The sequence below is a fragment of the Colletotrichum navitas genome (genome assembly GCF_030913465.1).
Source record: "Colletotrichum navitas strain CBS 125086 chromosome Unknown LY79scaffold_35, whole genome shotgun sequence".
In the NCBI taxonomy this organism is placed as follows: domain Eukaryota; kingdom Fungi; phylum Ascomycota; class Sordariomycetes; order Glomerellales; family Glomerellaceae; genus Colletotrichum; species Colletotrichum navitas.
Genome location: NW_026850581.1, coordinates 90,670 through 112,346, shown reverse-complemented (window position 1 = coordinate 112,346; position 21,677 = coordinate 90,670). Strand labels below are relative to the sequence as shown.

General features: G+C 55.4%; 4 protein-coding genes across 4 annotated transcripts; 3 read left to right on the top strand and 1 right to left on the bottom strand.

The window, feature by feature from the left end:
• The first annotated feature begins 769 nt into the window (after positions 1 to 769).
• Positions 770 to 1,945, top strand: LY79DRAFT_230487 (uncharacterized protein). The gene has a single exon (XM_060551673.1). The coding sequence runs from the start codon at positions 1,087 to 1,089 to the stop codon at positions 1,717 to 1,719; it is 633 nt and encodes a 210-aa protein (XP_060413408.1). The 5' UTR covers positions 770 to 1,086; the 3' UTR covers positions 1,720 to 1,945.
• Positions 1,946 to 2,760: 815 nt separating this feature from the next.
• On the top strand, positions 2,761 to 4,432 carry LY79DRAFT_230855 (uncharacterized protein). The gene is made up of 2 exons (XM_060551675.1): positions 2,761 to 3,101; positions 3,156 to 4,432. The coding sequence occupies exon 2, from the start codon at positions 3,178 to 3,180 to the stop codon at positions 4,231 to 4,233; it is 1,056 nt and encodes a 351-aa protein (XP_060413407.1). The 5' UTR covers positions 2,761 to 3,101; positions 3,156 to 3,177; the 3' UTR covers positions 4,234 to 4,432.
• An 11,875-nt stretch (positions 4,433 to 16,307) lies between these two features.
• Positions 16,308 to 18,011, top strand: LY79DRAFT_590762 (uncharacterized protein; the record flags this gene model as incomplete). Its single annotated transcript, XM_060561196.1, has 1 exon — positions 16,308 to 18,011. The coding sequence occupies one exon, from the start codon at positions 16,308 to 16,310 to the stop codon at positions 18,009 to 18,011; it is 1,704 nt and encodes a 567-aa protein (XP_060413406.1).
• Positions 18,012 to 18,798: 787 nt separating this feature from the next.
• LY79DRAFT_580302 (short chain dehydrogenase) lies at positions 18,799 to 19,767 on the bottom strand (the record flags this gene model as incomplete). Its single annotated transcript, XM_060560093.1, has 2 exons — positions 18,799 to 19,390; positions 19,550 to 19,767. The coding sequence occupies 2 exons, from the start codon at positions 19,765 to 19,767 to the stop codon at positions 18,799 to 18,801; spliced, it is 810 nt and encodes a 269-aa protein (XP_060413405.1).
• Between the last annotated feature and the right edge of the window lie 1,910 nt (positions 19,768 to 21,677).

Sequence of the window (21,677 nt, the reverse complement as noted above, 5' to 3'; positions counted from 1 at the left end):
GTGCACGGAGCTACCACCGGCATGGTGCGAACGCTTCCTCGGATTCTTACACCCACTCATCTTCGCAGCTGACGAAGCTCGACTTCCCACCCATCCCGGCACCTCACCGTCTATTCAAGAATTCTACATCGGCATGATTATACCATCATCTCACCCTGGTTGGTTTGCCATTGCTCACCTCGCAGTCGCACCATCCCATCCATCATCGTCGCCATTACCACCGTGTATTGCTCACTTGCTAGCTTCCGGCAATTGCTCTCCTCATGCGCCACGTCATGTAGGCCCGGCAACTTCCCATCGCCGGTTCTTTGTCCTGGTCTGTTGCGGCACGCCGGTTTCCGGCTGTCTGTGACGACATGTCTGTCTGTTTTGCAGTAACACTGTGACACCAACCTATACCGACACGCATAACGCCCAACCCAATCCGGCTCCGGCAGCGTCTTGAGTCAAACTCCATCATCCGCGTCGCGATACATGGTCGCTTGGCCCGAGAATTCCCCATCCTGACGGGCACGCATCGATCGGCGCCACAGGGCTGGCTGAGCAGCCAATCGTGCGATGGAGAGGGCCTAGAAGAGGAACAAAGTTGGAAGTATTCCACCCCGCTAGACAGGGTGGGCTCCAGATGGCGTGGCTGTAGGGCTCACCTCAGCTGAACAGGTCCCCCGTTCCACTCAGCCAACGCTAACTGGTTTTACGACATATCTCCTAGTCCCCCTAAGATCCCAAACCCTCGTTGACAGGGTCTCTGCCAGCTTGCTTCTGCGACTTTTCGTTTCCGTTTGGGTCCGAACCGGTCACCTGCCACCGACGAGTCCCCGTTTGCCGCGACTAGGGTCTATCCGATCACGACAGCTACTTTGTACTACTATACCACAGAGGTCACCGAACCGCCGCCGCTGGCAATTGTGGATTGTGTCCAACCACCATGGTGGGTATGTCAGCAATGCCCCAGCTGCTCAGCGTCTTCCACTCCCCTGGCCATACTCTCATCCTGGATTTGGGACCCGCGAGCTGGTGTCCGCTCCGGCTTGTGTTGGCCACTGGAAGCGTCCTAGTGCTAGCCATGGTGTAATACCAGTCACAATGTGGGATCGCCACTCAAGTTTGCGCTGCGCTTCGTCAGACCAGAACGACCAAGCAGAGTCGCGTCTCCCTTTTTCCTTTCTTTTGTTTCTTTTGTGGATCATCTGGACTTTACGTGGTCACCAACCTACACTGCGACCGGACTGGTGCTGGGATCAGTCCAGCTTGGTCTTCCCAGCACTACGGGTGCCACGGATGGGGTCATTCGAGCGAAGATCATGCTGGGCTGAACGACAGGGATCGGCTGTGCTAGTTTCCCCTGGCTTCGCTTCGAGAAAAGTCGACCCCAACTATTGCTCTCTGTTCGGAGAAACGGCAACCACCAACAGTGCAAAACGAGTTCGAGGTATGGATCGTTGGCATCCAATCTTGCCGGCGTCTTCGGCTATTTTCGTCAAAGAGTATACCGCCTTTGCTCGACCATCCATCCAACACCACGTTCGCCGTTCCACTCCATATTTTATGCCTGCCTGTCCTTATCAGAGTCGCGGCCATGTCGTTGCCATGTCACTGCCAGCTTTGGCGCTGACGTTCCCAACTGCCCTGGCCAGTCAAACAGCCGAGACGATAACCAACTGTCAGTCGCCTACCCAACCCAAGGATGTAAAGTCAACTACTCTCCAACGTACATGATGACCGCATTTTCAGACTACCATGGCGTTCATTGTAGCCGGGTCTCCTCCACACCCTTAGGCGCATCCATTTCAATCCCGTTCACGCCCGCTTCTGCAACTCCGCTTAACATGGAGGCGTCTCCAGCTTCGAAATCAACCACTCGAGGCCGATAACCGCACACCACTACATGCGCCGCTTTGCGGCAAAATCAAACAAAGCGCTGTCGCCATCATGGCTGTTCCAGAACGCCCGAGGGTCTGGCTAGCGTCATTAGTCTGCGCCGGCTCTCGCTTGAAAGTGAGAGTGAGAGTGGGAGAAGAGGAAAGGAGGCTGACTGAGAACGAAGGCCGTGCTCTCTGGAAACGGGGGATCCTGGGCTGAGCTGTTCATTCCACGCCAGCCAAGGGGTGTGCCGTCCTTTACCACACACCTCCTTTTTTGTCCCACACCCTCACGGCCTCGACCCCTTCTTACTTTGATCTCATTATCCCATTCCTTTTGCCAGTCCTTTCTTGCCGAGCCAGATCTGGCGATACCTTTGCGAGCTGTCCCCGTACTGCATCGTCTCCCGCGGCTTGGTGCATCAACTTTGTGTCTATATATATGCTGCCCGTTGCCCGTCTCGCTTTGTCTGCAGTCCTTCCACCCCACCAGCGCTCCATTCAGGTCCTAACCCTCCCCAGTTCCGATCCTCATTCATCCTTTGGCCGTCCTTTGGGCACATAAAAATCAAATTGTCGTCGCCAGAAGACAAAGCATTGTCCTCGTCCTCGTACTCGTCCTTATCCTCATCCCTCAACCATTGCGACCTGCATCTGCCAAGAACGGAACCGAGCCCTTAATTCACTTCAGCTCGCAGCCTTTGGAGGAATCTGGAACCTGCCTTGTTGTAAGTCTGGCATCGTATGCAGTTATTGGACGACGACGCCGCTGCCCGCGACGCGTGGGAACCATTCATGTTCTGCTCATGGGTTCGTTTCAGAGCCTACGGCGCAATGAGCCTCGCGCCACCCTAGCGCGCGGCACCCAGTTGAAAATAGCACCACAAAAGCGCTCAAGCACTTACACATCGATCATATAGACGGACGCCTGCCACTTCTACTATCCCTTCACTTCCTGTCCTCCTCATCCGAACACTGAACGAGCCACACAAAGCAATCAGCTCAACAAACCCGGATCTTTCTTGACAAGACAACTTTTCCTCCCGACGTACGGCAGATGCAACGGCCGAGGCCCACCATCACACCCCCTAGTCGCTTATGTCCAGCAGCGCCATTCCATTACTCGCAAGCCACCGTTAGTTCTTGGCTAGGCCGCCAGGCACAGGCATACCCCTCCAAAGACCGACCATACCGCATCTGAAGCTCACCGACCGAGGTACCTCTACTTCCGTGGTGAAGGTTGGCAGAGACCCCCTTTACAACCTCCCAAGCCTAATCACTTGCCCGAATAAGCCGGGCCAGCCTTTAAGCAGCGATGCCCGCTGTCAATCATCCTCAGCTGGGCTTGTACGAGCCGCCCTCGGTTGCCCGTTCTTACCACCACTTCACCTTCTCTCATTTATGCACCGGGCTCGCCTTAATTGCACTTCTGACCGTCTTCCGCCTGGTAGCATGTCGTGCCATCTCCTCTGCGACGAGCAAGAAGGAAAAGGCCGCCCAGAGCCATACGCCGGTCGTTGACGACATTAACCATCTCATTAGACATCAACGGCTTCATCATCCCTTCGCTCAGCAAGACGGCTGGGTAATGGAAGAAAAGACACGTCGAGTCAGCAGTGACACTGAGGTCGGCGGGCTGCGATCGGCCGGGGACCCAGATCCGCAGTTACATTTCTCGTCTGAAAATGAGAAAGAAGCGGGAGAGGGTAAGGGAAAGGGGAACGGCAGTGACCCATCGTCGCGCGGCGCCATGTTTGCTGCACCGGGAAAGCCTTCAAACATGGCTTCGGCCCGGTTCATGCTGTCGAGGCCCCAGCCTCCGCCACCCATGACGCCTCCGGAAATATCGCCGTCCGTTTTCACATACGACGAGCGCAGGAGGAGCTTCACCAGTGGCGTATCGGAACTAGACGCTTCCTTCTTTGAACAGCCAAACCCAGACTACATGTCATCCACGTCTACAGGAGCATCGATAGCTACACAGAGCACGCATACTACGCGCTTGTCCTTAACGCCTCGAAGGAGATCCTACACCAAAACACTGTCTATTGGGACGCCAATTCCTTCAACGAGTCCTATCCTTGACGATGCCGAGATGACCTTTTCTCCGTCATCATACCCGCCCACGTCGCCTCTGCTGCCGGGACCTCCTCCCATATACGGCGAGATCCTTTACGACGAGGCCACAAATCGAGAGATCCTAGTTCAAGGCGAGATCATCTCTCTCCTTGATGATGCCGGCCAAGGGTGGAAACGCCACACTAGGGTGTACGGCGGCGGCGTCTGCCTCGCCTGTGCAGCATCCGGTGATGATGGTCACCACGGCGGTTTCTATGGAGAGAACGTTTTACCAGAGGAGAAGCGGTACTGAGCCTTTCTTGGAGTCGGTTACAAACAGCTGTCTGATCAGTGGCTGTCTATACCCCTTGGTACGAGTTGGTTTCTCGAGGCGTAAAGCAGAAAGAGGTGGGAGCAGGGCCTCACCAGCGTTACGGCGGGACAAAATGGGTTTGTTCGGTATTCGATTTTAAATCTCGTTGGGAAGGGGCTTCAGCCTTGCAGCATTTTAGTCGTCTTGTATCTTTACTCTCAAGCTCACAGAGCTTGAGAGCTGGGCCCGTTCGGTCATTCTTTTTGGCCTTGCCTGGTGTGTCTAATGGTGGAGAAGGGGGGCTTTTTGTTTCTTTTGCTCCTTTCTTTCACGGGCTTTAGAAGCTTACAGGTGATATTGGGGTGGGAAGGGTATGGGTTTCTTTATTTTCTCTCTTTCACCCTCTCATCTTTTTGGTAGCTTCTTCGCGCTTGATGACATTTACGACTTGACGACGCTGACGACTCGGTTTCTGGTCACAAAGTGGAAGATGGGGGGAATGCCCTGTATGTTTTGTTTGTGTGTATGTCCGGCTCGAGAGAAAAGAGACGGGCTGCAGGTTTTCTTCCGCGAGAGGAACATGGCTTAGGAGAAGAGGCCTACACGAGGGTGAGAGCATGTATGTACGGCGCGTGTGTGTAATCCAAACAACAAAAAGGTTCATGATATCAAAAGCGAAAAAAAATAACCCCCCGGCGCGGCGCAGATGGTGTCTGCCCTCCGTTATCGAAAGCAATGCGACCTGATTCCCGCAGAATGACACCACGCGCTTCCGAGCACCACGCTACACTCCCCGATTCCACGGTCGACGCGCCGAGTCTCTTCCAGTCCACCAATACTAGCTAAATGGCCCCAGCCCCTCCCCTTCTCTCAATGGCTGGCTGCCTTACTGTCTAAAGCCACGACGAGGCCCCCTCGGGCCGAAGGTGAAGCTGCGTGATCCGTCCGGCCGGACAATCGGGCAGAAGGCCACTGCGGATCGGGAGGGGGCACGTTCTGTCGGTGTAACATGGAGCTTCCCTCCGTCAGTCATACATGTTGGTTTCAAGGAGTAGGGAAGGGAGTAGCAGGGGAGGGGGGGATGACGGCTTGAGGTTGCTTGTCAGCATCTCGAGCCCCCCCCCCCTCTTTCTCCCCTGCTGCAACAGATATCGTTGCGAAGTCATGGAGCAAGACGAGTGTCTTTTTGATCTATCAATGACAGGTGCTTATCTCCCCCTCTCCTTCCCCCCCCCCCCCCCTTCTTCATGATCCTTCTGGGTTTCCTATACCATCCCAGCCTGGCGGAACAGCACGAGACGGTCAGCAAAACTAGGCCGGAAGCCCACCAGCCTCGGAAGACTCGCCTCCCCGCCCCGGGGATACGCGCGTTCGCCATGGAGCCGCCATCGGAGGGAGATCCGCCTAGCGTCGTGATGGTATCCGTAGGAATGTGTACTTTTCCTTTTTTTCTTTTTCTTTTTTCCACTTGGTCCTAACCCAAAGATTATTCTAACATTTCTGTTTTTCCAAGTCTTCCCCAGGCCGTGTTTATCAGTCAAGTTCCTCGGTGTAGGCGCTCTCACGAACCATCCATGTCACAACGGCTTTATATCATATCCGCTGGAAACAGTAGAAGTTGTAGACGCTGTGGTGTTGCGCCAGAGTGCTCTCTCACCTGAGAAAAGGGGGGAGGGGGCTTTCTCGGACGAGTTGCGATATCGCCCATCACCATTCGCCATGGTGGGATTTTGGGGATACCCCGCCACTGCCGCTGCCACTGCAAGTCAAGGACCGTCACCCTTCTTCATCATAAGCGCAGCGAGTCTAGGATTCCGCTTCATTGTCACAGGAATCCAACGGCTCCCCCCCCCCCCCCCCCCCCTCTCCGACTTGAAGCAGCTGCCGCCGTGCCAGAAAGTCCTGACCGCCTCAGCATCCCCAAGCGGATCAGGCGGTGTGTTCGTAGCATCTGGACGACGAGGAGCGGCAGTCTAGTGATGGTATTCGGGATCCAACTACTCGAAACTGTGGGTTCCACGTCTTCCACTGCCGTCTTACCGCCGGGTCAGCAACTTCGTCAGTACCCTCATGACCTTTTCCAGAAGGCAGGCGGCGGGTATCGCGTTCAGGATGCGCTTGTACCTGGACAAACTGCCCTTCCACACACCCACCCCTCCCGGAACGAAACTCTAATACCCTTGACCCTGCCCGGCCCTCTATTTCATCTCACGTCATCCTCGGGAGATTCCAGAAAGCACAACCGATCCCACCGGGCGTGGGAGACAGGTTGACGTCGGCATCCTTCGTAAAGTTGGGACCCGATTAGGCCGATGAAGTGTATGTGTGGCTCTCATCCTTCCATGCCGTCACGCGGGCATGACACACAGAGGACGGCAGATGATCGTTGATGTCGATGGATTTGTACGCACCCGTCGGCGGCGGCGACTGATAGGCCGATCGTCAGCTACGCGGCTCTGTGGTGGGACCTCAACCGAAGTCCCATTGCCATGACCTATCGATCCTTATGGCCGTCCCGGGCGGTTAGTCATTGTTGCGCACAGTCTCTGCCCGAGAAATGAATGCTGTGTAGCATGTCACGCGCGGATTCGGTGTTGCGATATCGGCAGAGGCCGTGACGTCGTTCAGAAATCATGATCAGTGAACATACCGTAGCTTCTTTGAAGAAGCTCGGGTGAAAGGGGCGGCGGGTAGATATTGGGGGGGGGCGGTAATGAGGGCATGGTGACTGATTCTTCGATGCGCCACTACAATCGAGTTCTCTGCTGCAAACACTTTCCGGCGCAGAGATCCTGGGAAGAGTCCGAGACGCTTAAAGCGGATAATTTTCCGGTTTGCGCGTCAACAGATCGAGATGGATGGGGAGTGTGATTATTCCCACGTCAGCTGCCTCACTGCTGACACCCCCGCCTCCTTTGTCGAAAGCCATCTCTTGGCAATGCGTTGATCGAACCCAGGAAGAACCGTCTAGGTTGCTCGATCCTCTCAGCATATTACCGTTCTTGGGTTTCGAGGCGTGTCGCCTTCAGGAAAACCCGCGTAGTAGGCCAGCCTTGGTCAAGTACCATGGTCGACCGTGTGATCGAGCCTTGGGCGGGATCGCAGCACGAAAGGCGGCGGAAGGATTCGTTTCTCGGATGGGATGGGTCGTGGGACGCGAGAGAAGCGCGGAATCCTTCCTCAAAAACCTACTGGGGTGGCCATTGGGTTGATATACGAACCTCGCCAGACGCAACGGTTGATTGGCTGAGCGGCGAACTTCGAGGGCAGAGCTAGTGACCAAAACCCAAGGACCAGGAGACCGAGCTTTACTCTCAAATACCCTCAGCCCTATGGCACGGCCAGCCTGGGCGTGCTTGAATGCCTCCAGGTAGGTTTGGCTGGGGGGGGTGGTTTGTTGCAATGGGCCCTGGCGAGGCCGGTCAACGCGACCTTTCGACGCTGTGCTCGAGCTTAAGTTCTTATTGAATGGGAAAAGACGACGTACGGCTGATGGCCTTCTTGATGTTTCTCAACTCAACCCCAAGCAAACTCATACGATTTCTGGCATGATGACCTTTTGGGCTGCCACAGGTAAATTCTTTCACATCTCGATTGATGTATACTTCGAACGCTATAGGTATCCCGAGAGCTGCATCGACTTACTTTGAATGATAGTGAACCGCATCCGTTCAGTCGAGCGAGCATCGCCGACTCGGTGTGCAGTCTGACATCAACAGGACGCTGGAGAAAGAACTGTGTTGGAGATGTGAGGGTTGTGTGTCACTTGTCGTTCTTGCAGCAAGATCAAACAACGTTCACGGCTGATACTGTACAGATACCCTTCCATCGACGAGGCGACCTCTCTCTCGACTACTTCATGCTGGTACATCGTACTTTCTCTGACGAGTAAGAGTCTCGTTGGATCACAGGTCGAGCATATGCGTAGCCCGTCAAGGTTCGGGCGATGTCGCAGTTACAAACCGAGACGGCAGTTTTGACGCTCGATGCTGTAAGGAAGTATCTATGAAGGCGGAGGAGTGACGAGAAATCCAGCATTGTCAAACTCTTGTCCGATGGGAGGTGATTATCGTCATCGTCATGTCAGCCGCTGAAGATCCGATTCTACCCCAGACAGATCAGTTGCTGTCAGACACAGCTTGCCCCCTCGGACGACGCTACTGATACCTGCATACTGGGCCACAATTCGAGGTTGTATGCCAGGAGTGACTGAATAAGGCCAGTTCGAATGTAAAGTCAGGATGCGGTTAGTATTGCCTGGTGTTGCTGTCGCAGCGATGACATTGCGTCTGCCAGCGCCATCTGTAGCATTACTTGGGCTGGGTTCACCAGGGCATCCCGTAGCACCGTGGGGCACCTTGGAACATTCTGGAGCGTCGACCGGTTCTGTCACCATCCATGGTTAGAACAATTCTTGCCTTATACGGGGCCATGACGAGAAATGGACGACCCGGCCACAGGATTGTTGGCAGATTCTTTACCCATGCCACTTCCCACATGTTCTCTAGAACCGGCTCAGCAAACATTTATTCCCAAAGATGCCACCGACTAGTCCCAGCGAAGCCGAGGCATATACATAGTGCCCGGGAGCCTGGAACCAATATCGGCTTGCGAGCGGCGCGGCTACGAGTTCCATGTTTGGCGCGCTTTTATATTGATAGAAGCGCTACTAACGGTCAATTTTCAATCAGCCCCCGGCGATAGATGGTCCGCAACGCATCCCGCATACTGCACCTTACGCGCTTGCTTGTGGAAGAGCAGATCTTTGATAGTTTGGTGCTTAAACCAAACACATATGAGAACCAGCACGTCTGTCACGCCGAGTGCATAGGGCGTAAATAATGTCTGGGTTGTGCGCTGTTGGCAGTTCGTCCTGTCCAACACCAATCAACGAGGTGGCATCGCAAGGGGGGCGGCGGCTAAGGGTACAGCTAGCTCGGCTAGGCGGTCAAATAGTGACTACTGGAGGTCCGGGAGCCGACTGACTGGAGCCACGTTGGCGATCCCCAAGTCCAGCAGATGGATTATCATTATCATAGGACAAGAGATTGCGAAAGTGGCTGTACCGGTAGCTCTGTTGCTGCAGCTTAAGCGCTCGTGGACAGAAAAGGCTTGCAGAATGCAGGATGCAAGTGGACACTTCTGGGAACGGTCCAGTGTTCTGGATCCCAGTTCGTCGTGCTCAAATCTCCCCCGCATAAGTGGATTATACCTTGCAAAGCGCGTTTCACGAGGGGGACTCCTTGCGGTTCACAAGCCGATCTACGTGGAACCCCTCATAGGGCAATTGCTCGACAAGGCCGCTGGGCCTCAAGGAGGAGGCGAAAGGATTCCGGTGTGGGTGGTAAAGCCAGGCAAAGATTGGCTGCTGGCCACTGGCGGGAGCAAGAGGGGAAATCTTTCTGGTAAAGGCGATGCCAATCATCTGGCTCCTACGGTAACCCGCCAGCCTCTCGAGTGATGATGACTGGAGGATCTTGACGGGATGATGCACGAAGCAGAGAGACCCCCTCGTGACGGCCCAAATTCCCCTCACAGCACAGACATGCCGGTTCGGGAATGTGGTTGGCGAGATCTCGGTCGGGACCCCTTTGTTCCCGCAAATCCGGGATCGCCAGCGTCGCATCACAGGTGCCAACTCCTGTCAGCATGGGAAAGGATTGTGAAGGAAATGAAGGTTTGGGATTGACAGGACGGTGTGGCTTTGCGAGTCGTGCGGCGAGAGCCACAAATTCTTTGCTTCGCGCAACATGCGGCAGGGAAGACGCGTCTGCGGCAGCGGCGGTGGCACATATTTTCCATTTTCCACAGGCAATTTAGCTCGAGGCGCGGCGGAAGGGTCTAGGTACACACGTATGCGTATAGCCGCGGGTGCCAGATTGGCCGCTCGTTATATCTCGTTCGCAACGAGCTTAACAGTTTTCCTTCAACGTGACCGGGGAAATAAAGGCTTTTCTCCCGTTGCATCTGCTCTAGTCTCTGCCCGGTCCACCTCTGAAGAAGGCCACCTGTCAATGCCGGATTGTGATGTAGCGGCGGTCCGCGGGCAGCGTCAGGAAAGACGAAGGGGGGCAATAGCCGATGCTTCTTGTCGAGAGGATTAAAATACCCTTCTCGTGACGGACGCTCGCCGATCCGGCCCTCGACACCTTCTTCGCTGGCAACCACACAGCCTTCAGGTGGGCATACCCCTTCAAGATCCATCGTGAGTGTAACCCTAAGGCACCAGGTACCTCTTTCAGGAGGTTTGATGCCCATGTCCTGGAAAGCGCACAGAGCCGTCGACCCCATTGAGGGTCTTGATCCCGGAGGAGCCTCCTTTGCGGGTGTGTCTCAGTTTCCTTGCCCCTTGCTTCCAACCTTGCAAGGCGTCGCCTCCCCTGGCACGCTTGTTCCGAAAGTAGAAGCGACACACAAAGTCAAAAGGTAGTGCGATGAAAAGTCTCCGTCGGCAGCGGACCTGGGGATATCGGGACGCGAGATTCGTATCTATCGAGCCCGTGGACCCAGGGGCTCTGCTTCGTCGCATCGTGATTGATAAAGACGCACACCGTTCATCTACCATTCAGGGCATCATCTGGCATGAGCGTGTGTGCACCGGAGGCACAACACATCATCTCCAAAGCTTCCTCGGGTCAATTCGTGGCCGGAGCTTTCCATCATGTTTTGAACGGATGAAGGCCGTCCACGGTGTGCAAGACGAATTGCAGCGCCTGGGAATGCCGCCTAATGTTACCCAGTGGCAAAAGTGGTGTGTGTTCGGAGGGCCTAGGCCGTTCCGGTGCGCGGAATCGTGCTCACGAGCGAAGTGAAACGTGCTCACTTAAGCATTTTTGTTTTTAATTTCATGGGAAACAGGTCAGCGTATACCGAGTTTGGTAAATGCTGGGAGCGAGCAAGGGGTAAACTGCTCATGTCGCCTGCCCTCCGAAAATCGCCAGTCGGTCTGCAGAACCCAGTGAGCGGCATCATGCTTTATGTCGCCTTATTTGAAGGAAACATTGGGCTGGCCCTCAGAACCAGAAGAAATGGAGTCCGGTACATGTACGGATTACGGAGTAGGGATGAGGGGGAAAAAAAAAGGAAGACGGCACGTGAGGTATTGCATCGCTACTCCGAAGTGGATTTTTTTCTTCCTTTTTTTTTTCTTTTTTTTTCTTTCGCGAAGAATTGATGGGCCACGGCTGAGTTGGGGAAACCTTGGTGGGAGGAGCTCGGTATCGGTGGATGGGAGAACCCCTGGAGGAGGCTCAAGCAGTCCAAGCTTGCCATGGAGATGGTTGCCGTCGCCGTCTTGTCGGTGTCGGTTTGCCGTTGTCCAGTGTATGTCGAAGCGTCTTGGCCTCGGCTGCGACTCCCGTACGTAGTCACTGCGTAGTACATGAGCGCTATGCAGTCCGTAGCTTATCGTTTTCAAAAGGCCGGCATGTTGAAAAGGTGAAGACATTCAAGCTTCGACGTTGCCCGCCAAGGCCACTGTTCGAAATCCCGGACGACGATTGCGGTTGAGAGAGGGGCGTGAAAGGCCACCACCGCAGATCGGATGGTGTTGATGACCCAATTAGCCTTGGCTCATATCAGCGGGCGAACCCCTAGAACCCCTATAATCATTATGGCCGGGCGCACACATTGAAGGGGGAGGGGGGTCTTGGCAGTGTTTGAATAGCCATCGAGACCGTTGCTGATTGATGAAAGCAGCAGAATAAAAACGTCCGTGGGTGCGGCGGGTGGATATGTGGGCATAAATGCCTGCTCTTTGTTGATCAAGACACGGAAATAGAAAAGAGAGATGGGGGGTTCTTGAGTGTGATTTGGCCTCGATACACCGTGTTGTTGTAGACGCGTACGGTATACGGACGGCACATGGTGGGTGGGATGAACGTTCGGAGGCTTGGGTGGCCCGTCATGCTATGGCGGGCATGTTCCATAATGTCGGTATCGTAACGTTGGCCAGAAACAGTAATGGAAGCTTGCTCAATGTAGCAGTGGCGTCCGAGAACGAAAGACATGGTGGCATATGCTCCGTATAGGTAAGGGGTGCATGGCGGCCTTTCTGGGGGACCGACCTAGAGACGGGGGGTAGGGGAGCAGCGATCCGGGCTTCAGCGAAGCGAAGGTTTGGCCCCCTTGGCAACGGCCGGAACCTCAGGACGGTTGCTATGCACAGAGGGACACAGCAGTCGGCATCGGTGGTGGGTAGGCAGGTAGGTGGATCGGAACAGGCGGTACTTTGGATACGGCCTTTGGCGAGCAAGAGAACAGTATCACCATGAGACTGTTGTTTTTGATCCGGTAAGGGGCTCGAGGGGGGTTGATGCCTGCTCGAGCTCCGTTGGAAGCGCATATGCCGCAATGAGTCAGAGAGCGCTGTGGCGGCGCGTTGTGTAGACGACAGAGCCCAAACCGTGGCTAGAGCGAGGCTACGTTTTGTCCAAGATGGAAGGGCCGCCGGGTGCTCTCTCGTGGGCGGCCACGCATGGTAGAGGATTGATTCCCGTCAGGCGGGATAGAATGGCAGAGGCGGTTATTGTCTTGGGCAGACGCATGTTCTGGACGAGGTATCCGTGATGGCGCGGGAGTCCGAGCGAGCGAGCGCCGGGTGGCTGAGGGCTGTAGAATGGTTGACTTGTTGTTGCGGCAGATGGACAAGGTAGTGGATGTGTGCCTACCTAGGTATCCGTATGCTACCGGTAGATGTAGTGCGTCGATGTGCGCACGGAGCTGTGCATGCATTGGGATCTGGAACCGAAGGCGGATAGGATAGGAAGTGCATGCAACGGGCGGCAGTGACAGTTTCCAGTGTTATGCAGCATGCATCAGCCAGTGCACTTTAGCCTGTGTAAGGTACCTTGGTACGGTACGGTACGGTACGGTACGGTACGGTACGGTACGGTACAGATAGAGCCTAGGAGGGACTCGGCGGTGATTGGTTTACGAGGCGTCAAGTCATCACACCGGCTAGCCTCGCTGGGGGGATGCAGAACGGTATGGTGCTTGGTGGCGTGGATTGCGGCAGGAGGTTGCCTGCAACTACTTTACACGGTTGTACCGTAGATAGGTACGGATAGGCAATGACTGAAGGAGGGAAGTGCGGGTGCGAGGCAGCAGGCAGCAGGTACGTTTGGCAGCTGGCAAGACAGGAAATGAAGGAGGAAGGAGCGGTTGATGCATAGTAGTACACCAACCTACTACTCCTACCTAGGTAGGTACTTTCAATTAATTACATACGAATAGTCGCAACCTGGGGCACCCGGTTCTTCGTCACCAATGCATTTCAAACCAAGTGAATTCCGACAATGCACCGCTCACGCCGCGCTTCTTTGATCGACATCTATCCCAGAAAACAACAAGAAAAAACCGGGACTGGTGCCGTCATTCCACCATCCCTGGCCATGCCTCCCACCCAGCGCGTTTTCTTCCTTGATTGGCTATAGGTAGTAACAGCATCTGGAAGGGTATCCCCTCGCCGCCGTCGCCGTCGCCGTCGCCGCCACCGCTATACCGAAACCGACTAATCGATTGACTGGTTGGCTGAGGCTGGCTTTGTGTAATATTCATTTTCGTATTAACTGTGTACCCAGGTAGATAGGTCGGTAGGTCGGTAGGTAGGCAGGTAGGTGTGCATATGATTACCGGTGTCTGCTACCACTCTATGTGAGGTATTTGCCCTCTATTTGAGATATTTGTCCTCGATAGGAATACGGTATTGGATGGAAAGTGGGCCGTTTCCCCGTTTCCCCGTTTCCCAGCTTTCGTATCCATTCTGGGTACGTACTCTCTGCTCCTCCGTTAGTACTTAGTACTCCGTATACGACAGACAGAAATCCAGATACAGAAGTCGCCCGTTCCTTCTAGCGTTGGGCACCCGTGGTTGCCTTGGTCAGTATGCAGCGTGTATGGAGTACAGCAAAATAATGGGACAGGTACGTACAAAGGCAGGTAGGTACACACGCCTGTGTGGTGCGATGGTGTGGTCTGGGAAGGCAAAGAAAGGGAACCTACCCATTTCTCCGTACGTTTGCAGGTGGGCCCATTTCCAAAGGACCCATGTCTCTTCTGAGTCTTCTTCGTTCCTGCCTCTCCTATTGGCGCGTCTTGTCGCCGGACCTCGCGTCTTCCTCTGCCCATTGGCCGGGTTCTCGCCTCGAGTTGGTAAAGTTGGGCGCACCTGTGGCAGGGCGCTCGTGGCCCCTGTCTGGCCTTGTTCTGTCCCCACTTCCTTTCGAGCCCCCTCCCCCTGACACCTGCTTTTGGTGCCTTGCCTTGCCTCGCCTGTCCACACCTGCTCTGCTCCGCTCTACCGTCTACGTACCATACATAGTAGTGTACCCGTATCCGTACGGCTTTCCTTTCCTCTCTTCTCCTCTTCTTTTTATCCTTGCCTGTCCTAGGTAGTAGTAGGTACACTGTAGTTAGCCATGTCCCTGCTGCTTCGTCCCGTCCTGGACTACTACGTACTGTCTCCTGGAGCGGCTTTGGACTGGTGACTAGACGTGGGGACCTGGACGAGGGATGATGTACGCACAGTATTTACCCTAATAGTAGTGACTGTGGGTGGTGGCCATTGTGGTGGTGGCCCTTGTGCCTTTTTGGTGGGCAACAAGAACCGGGCAGTCAGTGACTGGACTGGCGTGGGCTCTAATTGGCTGCCGCCCTCCTCCCCTCCTTCCCTCCTCCCACCTCCTTGGCTGGCCTTTCCCTTCCCTTCCGCCCACCCACTCACTCCATATCCATATCTGTCGTCCACTTGCTGCTTGCCCCCATCTTCTACTTCTACAATTGCTCTTTCCTCTCTTTAGCTCACCGCCCTTCTTTTTTTCCCTCCTTCAACCTTTTCTCCCCCTACTCTTTCCCCCGCCGCTCTGGTCTGCGATTTGTTCGTTATCGTCGTCTTTTTAGAACAGGAAGTAAGAAAAAAAGGAAACCACGAGAAAAAAAAAAGAAACAAAAAAATAATCACTCCCCCCAAAGCTCGCATTCTCTTGAGATCCGTCTCGCCTCATCTTTTTTTTTTCTTCAACCACCACAGAAATACTTTACCGGTTCTGGAAGGTTTGCTCTCGCCGAAGACTCCGCATATTCGCAACACCACCGCACAAAAACTCTCAACTCTCTTTCCCGAAAGGAACCAATCAAGAGGCGCAAGAGAAGAGGCAACAGGTCCATTCACACAACAATCGCGCATCTGGCATCTCCGCATCATCGGCAGTCGACAACCACCGACGACAACAACAACAGCCATCCGAGAGAAAAACTTTTTAATCGACTGTATTTTATTTCGCTTTCGTCTACACCTCATTTTTGTTTTCGATCCTCGCAATTACGCCAGCGAAGAAGCCTGCCTCCGTAATCTTCAGCGCTCCACATCTGCCCGAAGCACCTCTCGACGGAAAACGTCCCTGCAGCTGCACCCAGCACTCTTTTTCTGGAAAAGTCAACAGTCACCCGATCTCGCTCGCTCTTACCGCTTCGGTAGCGACCTTTTCCTGTCTTGCTTGCACGCGCGCCTTCGACTTTGGTTCAACAAAGAACTTTTCGTCCTTTGTGGTTCCGGACCCCCTCGACAACTCGAGCCGAGCACTGTTCTTCACTTTCCGACGGCAAAACATTGGTCGCCCATTCCTTCATCACCACAATCATTTTTATTTCTAGCCCCTGATTTCGACGCTTGACTACGCGACCATCTAATCTCAACCACACTCGCAACATCACCTCGATTCCATCCAAAATACCGCCGATTTTTGGATCTTGACTTTTTGGCACCTCCGTTCACTCGACTCCGCAGATACCCCATCGCCGCTATTCCAGGACAAGCTCCGGATATCCACTTGGTTCGGTCGGACACATCACTGTCAAACCCTTACACTCGAGAACCATAATAAACCCCCTCTTCGACGCGTGGCGCCGCGCATTATATCTCGACTATCCTTCTTGTAATTCGACATAGTTGCGCTCCGCCTTTCGCAAGACCATCACTCATTCTTTCCTTCAAACTCGGTTGAGTTTGGAACCACGCCTGCCCGGAACCTCCCGTCAGCTCATTTCCACGTTCGACACCGACCCCTATTTGAGCAATGGACGCAGGCGGTCTCGCTCAAATGAACCCCAACAACTTCTCGGCAGACGGTCTCGCCTTGCCCGGCGGAGGCCTCGCCTCGCGCCGTGGTGGCCCCGTCAAGCCGCTCTCCCTGTCCAGCGCCACTCCCACCAGCAACGCAGCTGAAAATGGAGCTCCCACTCCGCGTACCAGCCGCTCTCATCTGCTGGCAGGCCTCAGGACGGCCCCCAAGTCCGCTGCTGCGGCCGGCTTCTCGGCTGCCAACGTTGCTTCGCCCACCGCCCAGTCGTTCGGGAGGAACAACCTGAACCCTAACAGCGCTATGTACCCCCAAGCCCAGAATGGCCAGTACAATGGACCCAAGACTGCGTTGCCCCGGTACGCTGGGCAGCAACAGCAGCAGCAATTTGTGCAGCAGCCCCAGCAGCAGATCCACCAGTCGATCCCCGCTGGTCAGCACTACAGCGCTGAGCAGGTTCTGGCGCCGCCGGAGATTCACTTCGACGAGCAGGACCAGATGGATCCCAACTTGTACGCCCAGCTGGTTGCTACCAACATGTACCTAGCGCAGCAGCAGCAGCGCCTGCAGCAGCAGCTTATCAGCGTTCAGGCTGCTGCCCAGCAATTCCAAGGCCTGAACTTGCAGGGTGCCCAGCAGCAGATCCAGCAGCAGCAGTTGGCCATGTATCAGCAGCAGCAGCAGCTCCAGAGCATCCAGCAGTCCATGATGGGGCAGATGGCCAACCAGCAGCAGCAGAATGTCTACACGTACTACGACCCCGTCACCCGCCAGCAGGGTTTCTACGTCGACCAAGGTCAGAACGACCAGCAGGTTCAGATTGCCCAGCTCTACGCCGCCCTTGCTCAGCAGCAGCAGCAACAGATGCTGCAGCAGCAAGCGCCCCGTGTTCAGGTATCCCCACCTCCCGAGAACCACTCCTCCCCGTTCCGCACATCGACTCCCCCCAAGCGCTACGAGTCCCCCTCCGAGGTCGCACCCCTGCCTCCCCCGTCGGCCAATGCCTTCCGCCGTGGCCATAAGAAGGGCATGTCTTTGAGCGGTAACCAGGCCAACCTCTCGGCCTCTCAAGAGCCTCCCAAGTCTGCCGGCCCTAAGACGGCCTCTTTCCCGCTCACCCCTCTGTCTGGAGGTTATGGACCTGGCCAGGGACGTGCCGGCGAGCACCCCGTCCGCCAGCCTCGTGGGCCTCCTTCTATTGAAGAACTCAAGGCCAAGCCCACTGCAAAGCACGAGGGTAGCAAGAACTTTGCCACCCGCACTCGTCGGTCTGCCGTACACAATCTGGTTCGTGCTGGACGAGAGCGCAGAAAGGGAACCGGCAGCTCTAACGGCAGCATGAGCCCTGTATCCGAGAGCGCCGAGGAGGAGTCTGGTTCCCCCATCACCGACAATGAGTCTGATTCAGGTCGCAGCGGATCTGGCAGCCTGGCGGGTGACATCGACTGCTCCCTCCCTAGCTCAAGAACCTCTACCAACGGCAGCTGGGGTGCCATTGGGTCCGACCGCCCGAGCTCACGTCAGAGGGCTCGCAAGAGCCTCGACAGCGTGGGCAGCAATGAGAGCGGCGAGAACAGCTTCGCTAGCGTCTTCAAGAACTCGGCTCAGCGCGCCGGGATCGAAGTGATGGACGGTCAGCGCAAGGCTCCCATGTTGGTCCTGACCAGTGCCGAGAAGCGCAAGAGCGGCATTCTGGCATAGACATGTTTGGTCTCTTGACGTTACGATGACTATGCGCACACATCCATGTCTTTCCTTTTCACGACTTGCGCAAGGGATGGGTTGATCCTTGAACCCCTTGGACCGCAGAATTGAACGACGGGTCGGATGGACAGGCGCGTTCTTACGAATCATACGGTGTTACTATTCAAGGGGTTTGGCGGCTCTTTTTACATTCCAGCATCCGAGCTTGGTTGACTTACAAATCCATCTTCACTTCTTTTACATTCTTAGCCAAGTCAATGAGGTATCGACAGCCTCTCACTGATATTTCTTGCTTGACTCTGAACGAGCAACATCTTAGAGGCTCATGCAGTCTTGGTCTGGACGGTTCGAGAGATAGATATACCATTAGGGAAAGGGAGTCAAGGAAACATTTTTGGCCAGGCTTGGTTTTCTTCCCTTTCTCGGCTACGATGGAATTGATTTCTGCGCAGCGGGCCTCGATACGATTTCCTGAAATGGAACGCGGGCGACCCGGCGCGCCAGAGACGCTTGCTTTTCGTTTTCTATTTGCAGTCCTTGTGCAGGGTTTTTTTAACAGACCGGGAAAAGAAAAGAAAAACACGCACAACACGCAGTCGTTTCGTCGTATCTCGCTGGAAGGCTAGGTTGACGATTATGATAGCGGCTGACAGGACGAGAAATGTAGTTAGCTTAGGATTTGGCACAATAAAGATTGATAGCCAACACCCGAGTTCCACCGGTGACTTGATTGTGTGTCCACGCCCCTCAGAGCGCCGGTATGACGGTTAACCATGTTTTGATATCAAGCCTTGTTGCCCTTTTTGAACGACTCGGCCATCTTGTCAAACATGATTTTCCTGTCCGTCTCGACATGCGCAAAGTTCTTGGCCGGCCCGACAATGATCTCATCCTCCTCCCCCTTCTCCAACGCCGCCCACGTCTCCTCGGCGAAGGCGTCCAGGGGCATGCCGAAGTCGGCCTGGCCGGCGGCGACGAGGTCGGGCTGCTGGGAGTGCAGCTCGGTCCGGACGGCGGGGGGCACGACCTCGACGACCCGGATGTGGGACGACGGCCCGTGGCCGGCGAGCTGGGCACGGAGCGACCAGGCGAGGGAGTGGAGGGCGGACTTGGTGGCGCAGTAGTTTGGGCAGCGCGGGATGGGGACGAGGGCGAGGCCTGAGGAGACGAGGATGATGGAGGCGGTGGTGGACGAACGGAGGGACTGGAGATGGGGAAGGAATAAGGTGATCATGTGCACCGGGGCGAGATAGTTAGTGGTGAGCTCCGAGGCTACGGAGGGCAGAGAGATGGCGGACGGGTCCGTGAAGTCGACGCTGCGCTGGATGCCTGCGTTGAGAATGATCGTGTCCAGGGTCGGGTAGGTCGTTGTTATCCTGGGGGTTGCGGAGTGGTTGTCAGTCGATCATTGTTCCGGGGCCTCCCCATGGGGTGAGGCGCGCTGCTGGGGAGTTGTCGACGACCGACAACGGCCATCAACGGCAACAGCGGGGCGACGTGAGAGGAGGGAATCACGGGACTCAAGGGGAACTCACTTCTCGACCCACCCCGGCAGGGTGTCGAGGTCGGTGACGTCAAACGGCTCCGCGGCGAGCTTTCCGGGCCCGTGGGCTGCGGCGAGGGCGTCGAGACGGTCGCGGCGGCGGCCGACGGCCACGACGAAAGTGCCGTTGGCGACGAGGCGCTCCGCGAGGGCGAGGCCTATGCCCGAGGTCGCGCCGGTCACGAGGGCCGTCTTGGAGGGGAAGGGCATCTTCGGTTCGCGTTGCCCCGCGTCGGTTCTTTCCTTCCTTGTCCTTTTCTTTCTTGGCGAACAAGCAAGGTCGTCGCAAAACGATTTCCCGAGGGTGTTTGAGTGATTTGGGAGCTTCAGTATCCGCTTCTTCTTTTCTCCTTCTCCCGTTGTGGGGGATGACTGAGGTGACGTCGTCGAATCGAGGAAAGGGTTTCAGGACGGACGGACGGACGGCGGGTGAAATGGAAGGAGAAAGGATTCTCGCAAGATGAGATGATTGAGCCGATGAGATGGGGTGACGGAAGGCTTGGGTTTGCATGATGAAGCGATGAGCTAGGTTGTTTTTCCGGGAGCGCGGGTTTCGGCCGATGTTTGGAGGGGAAGTACGGTATGGACTGCGTCATGGGATCCCGGGTGGGGGGACGGCAAGGGAAGTTTACGCGAAGTCGGGACGATGTTACGTCGGGGCGGGGGGTTTCGGGATGAGCGGGGGCTTCCGGGGGCCGGGGACCGGGGATTGGGGATCGCGGCAGATCATCCGATGTCTTGGATCCATAAGTCGCATCTCATGTGTGACATCTTCCTTGACGGAATATGCAGCATGAGAGTTTGGGGGACCGCACGTGTCCGGTTTGCTGTTCGCGAAACTTGCCATATGTGTATGAACCGCGGAGCCCCCCCGGAGCGGCAGAGAACTCATGTTTTTGGCGGTCCGAATGGGGTTTCCTGGATTTGGCGAAGGGAGGCGGAGGGGGAAGCCCAGGGGCAATGTTGAGACTTGTGTATCGGGACAGGCTCATCGGGCCCTGGCTCTCATCATTTTGCCTACAAGAAGTGCAACTTTGTCGTGCCCGGTATGTATGGACATGGGGGGATATCAACGCCACGTCTACGTATCTCATCTTCATCGACGCTGCGCAGCCACGCTTGACGCTCCTCGGAACCTGCTGCCGGTTAGGAAAGACTCCTTGAATACAAGCTAGGCCGCCCAGAGAGAGGTTGATCGAAAAGGGCCAATAAGTCCAAGGACGGGTGCAATGATGTGTGTCCGTGGTTGGATGGATTGATGTTGCTAGGAGTATTGTGGAGAGGAAGCCACTTGTAGTGACCTTCGTGCCTGCCGTAGTCTGGCAACGGGGGACAAACACCGCTTAACCCTTGGTCTCGCAATGCTCAGGATCCCAACTCTGCGTTTAGGTTCGTCCCTTCTCGTTCGAAACAGACTATAAAGGATATATGCAATAGGCCCAACCTACCATAATTAAGATGCCATCGGCCTCTCGTGAAGCAAGTGCGGTTGGAGAGAAAGCACCGTCACTCGTCTTGTTCGCCAACTCTCAGCAGGACATTTTCAAAAACGGCCTTTGCGGGATTCTCGATCAGAAAGTTGCGGTCACTCGCTGCCCTGAAATCGTACGTTCCTCGTCAATATCTGATGTCATGCCATGGTTCATTTCTTCCGCGATGCCGCTGCCGGCGGAACCTCCGGCTGGTCTTTTCATGTTTCTTCGTGCTATAGGGGTTGAAGTCTAGCACCCACATATGCGATAATTCATTCTTCGCCTCAAATTCGCAAGAGCGGTTTTTGTCAAGGTCGATGCCTGGCTACATGCTTGCAGGCCCCATCGTTGGAAGCTGCGGGAAGCTGTCTTCGTGCTCTCTTGACGAAGAGATCGATTAAGAGGCTCCAAGTCGGTTCTCAGGGAATAGGTATGCGCTCGATGGTGATTGTTGTGAGTGAGATCTCCAGAGTTTAGTACAGTTCCTCCCTCGAAAGGGTCAGTCGTTGCCTCCTCGGCTAGAGTGTTCAGACACTCAGATAAACACCCTGGGGATGAGGCAAGTGGAATCAGTCCGCGGTGAGAAGCTGCTAGCATTTAGGCTATCCCTCTTCTTGGAAAACACGTCGTAGACAAAGAGGCGGGCCT

Coding starts and splice junctions, on each gene's coding strand:
- LY79DRAFT_230487 (XM_060551673.1), top strand. CDS start 1,087: ATGTGGGATCGCCACTCAAGTTTGCGCTGCGCTTCGTCAGACCAGAAC.
- LY79DRAFT_230855 (XM_060551675.1), top strand. CDS start 3,178: ATGCCCGCTGTCAATCATCCTCAGCTGGGCTTGTACGAGCCGCCCTCG.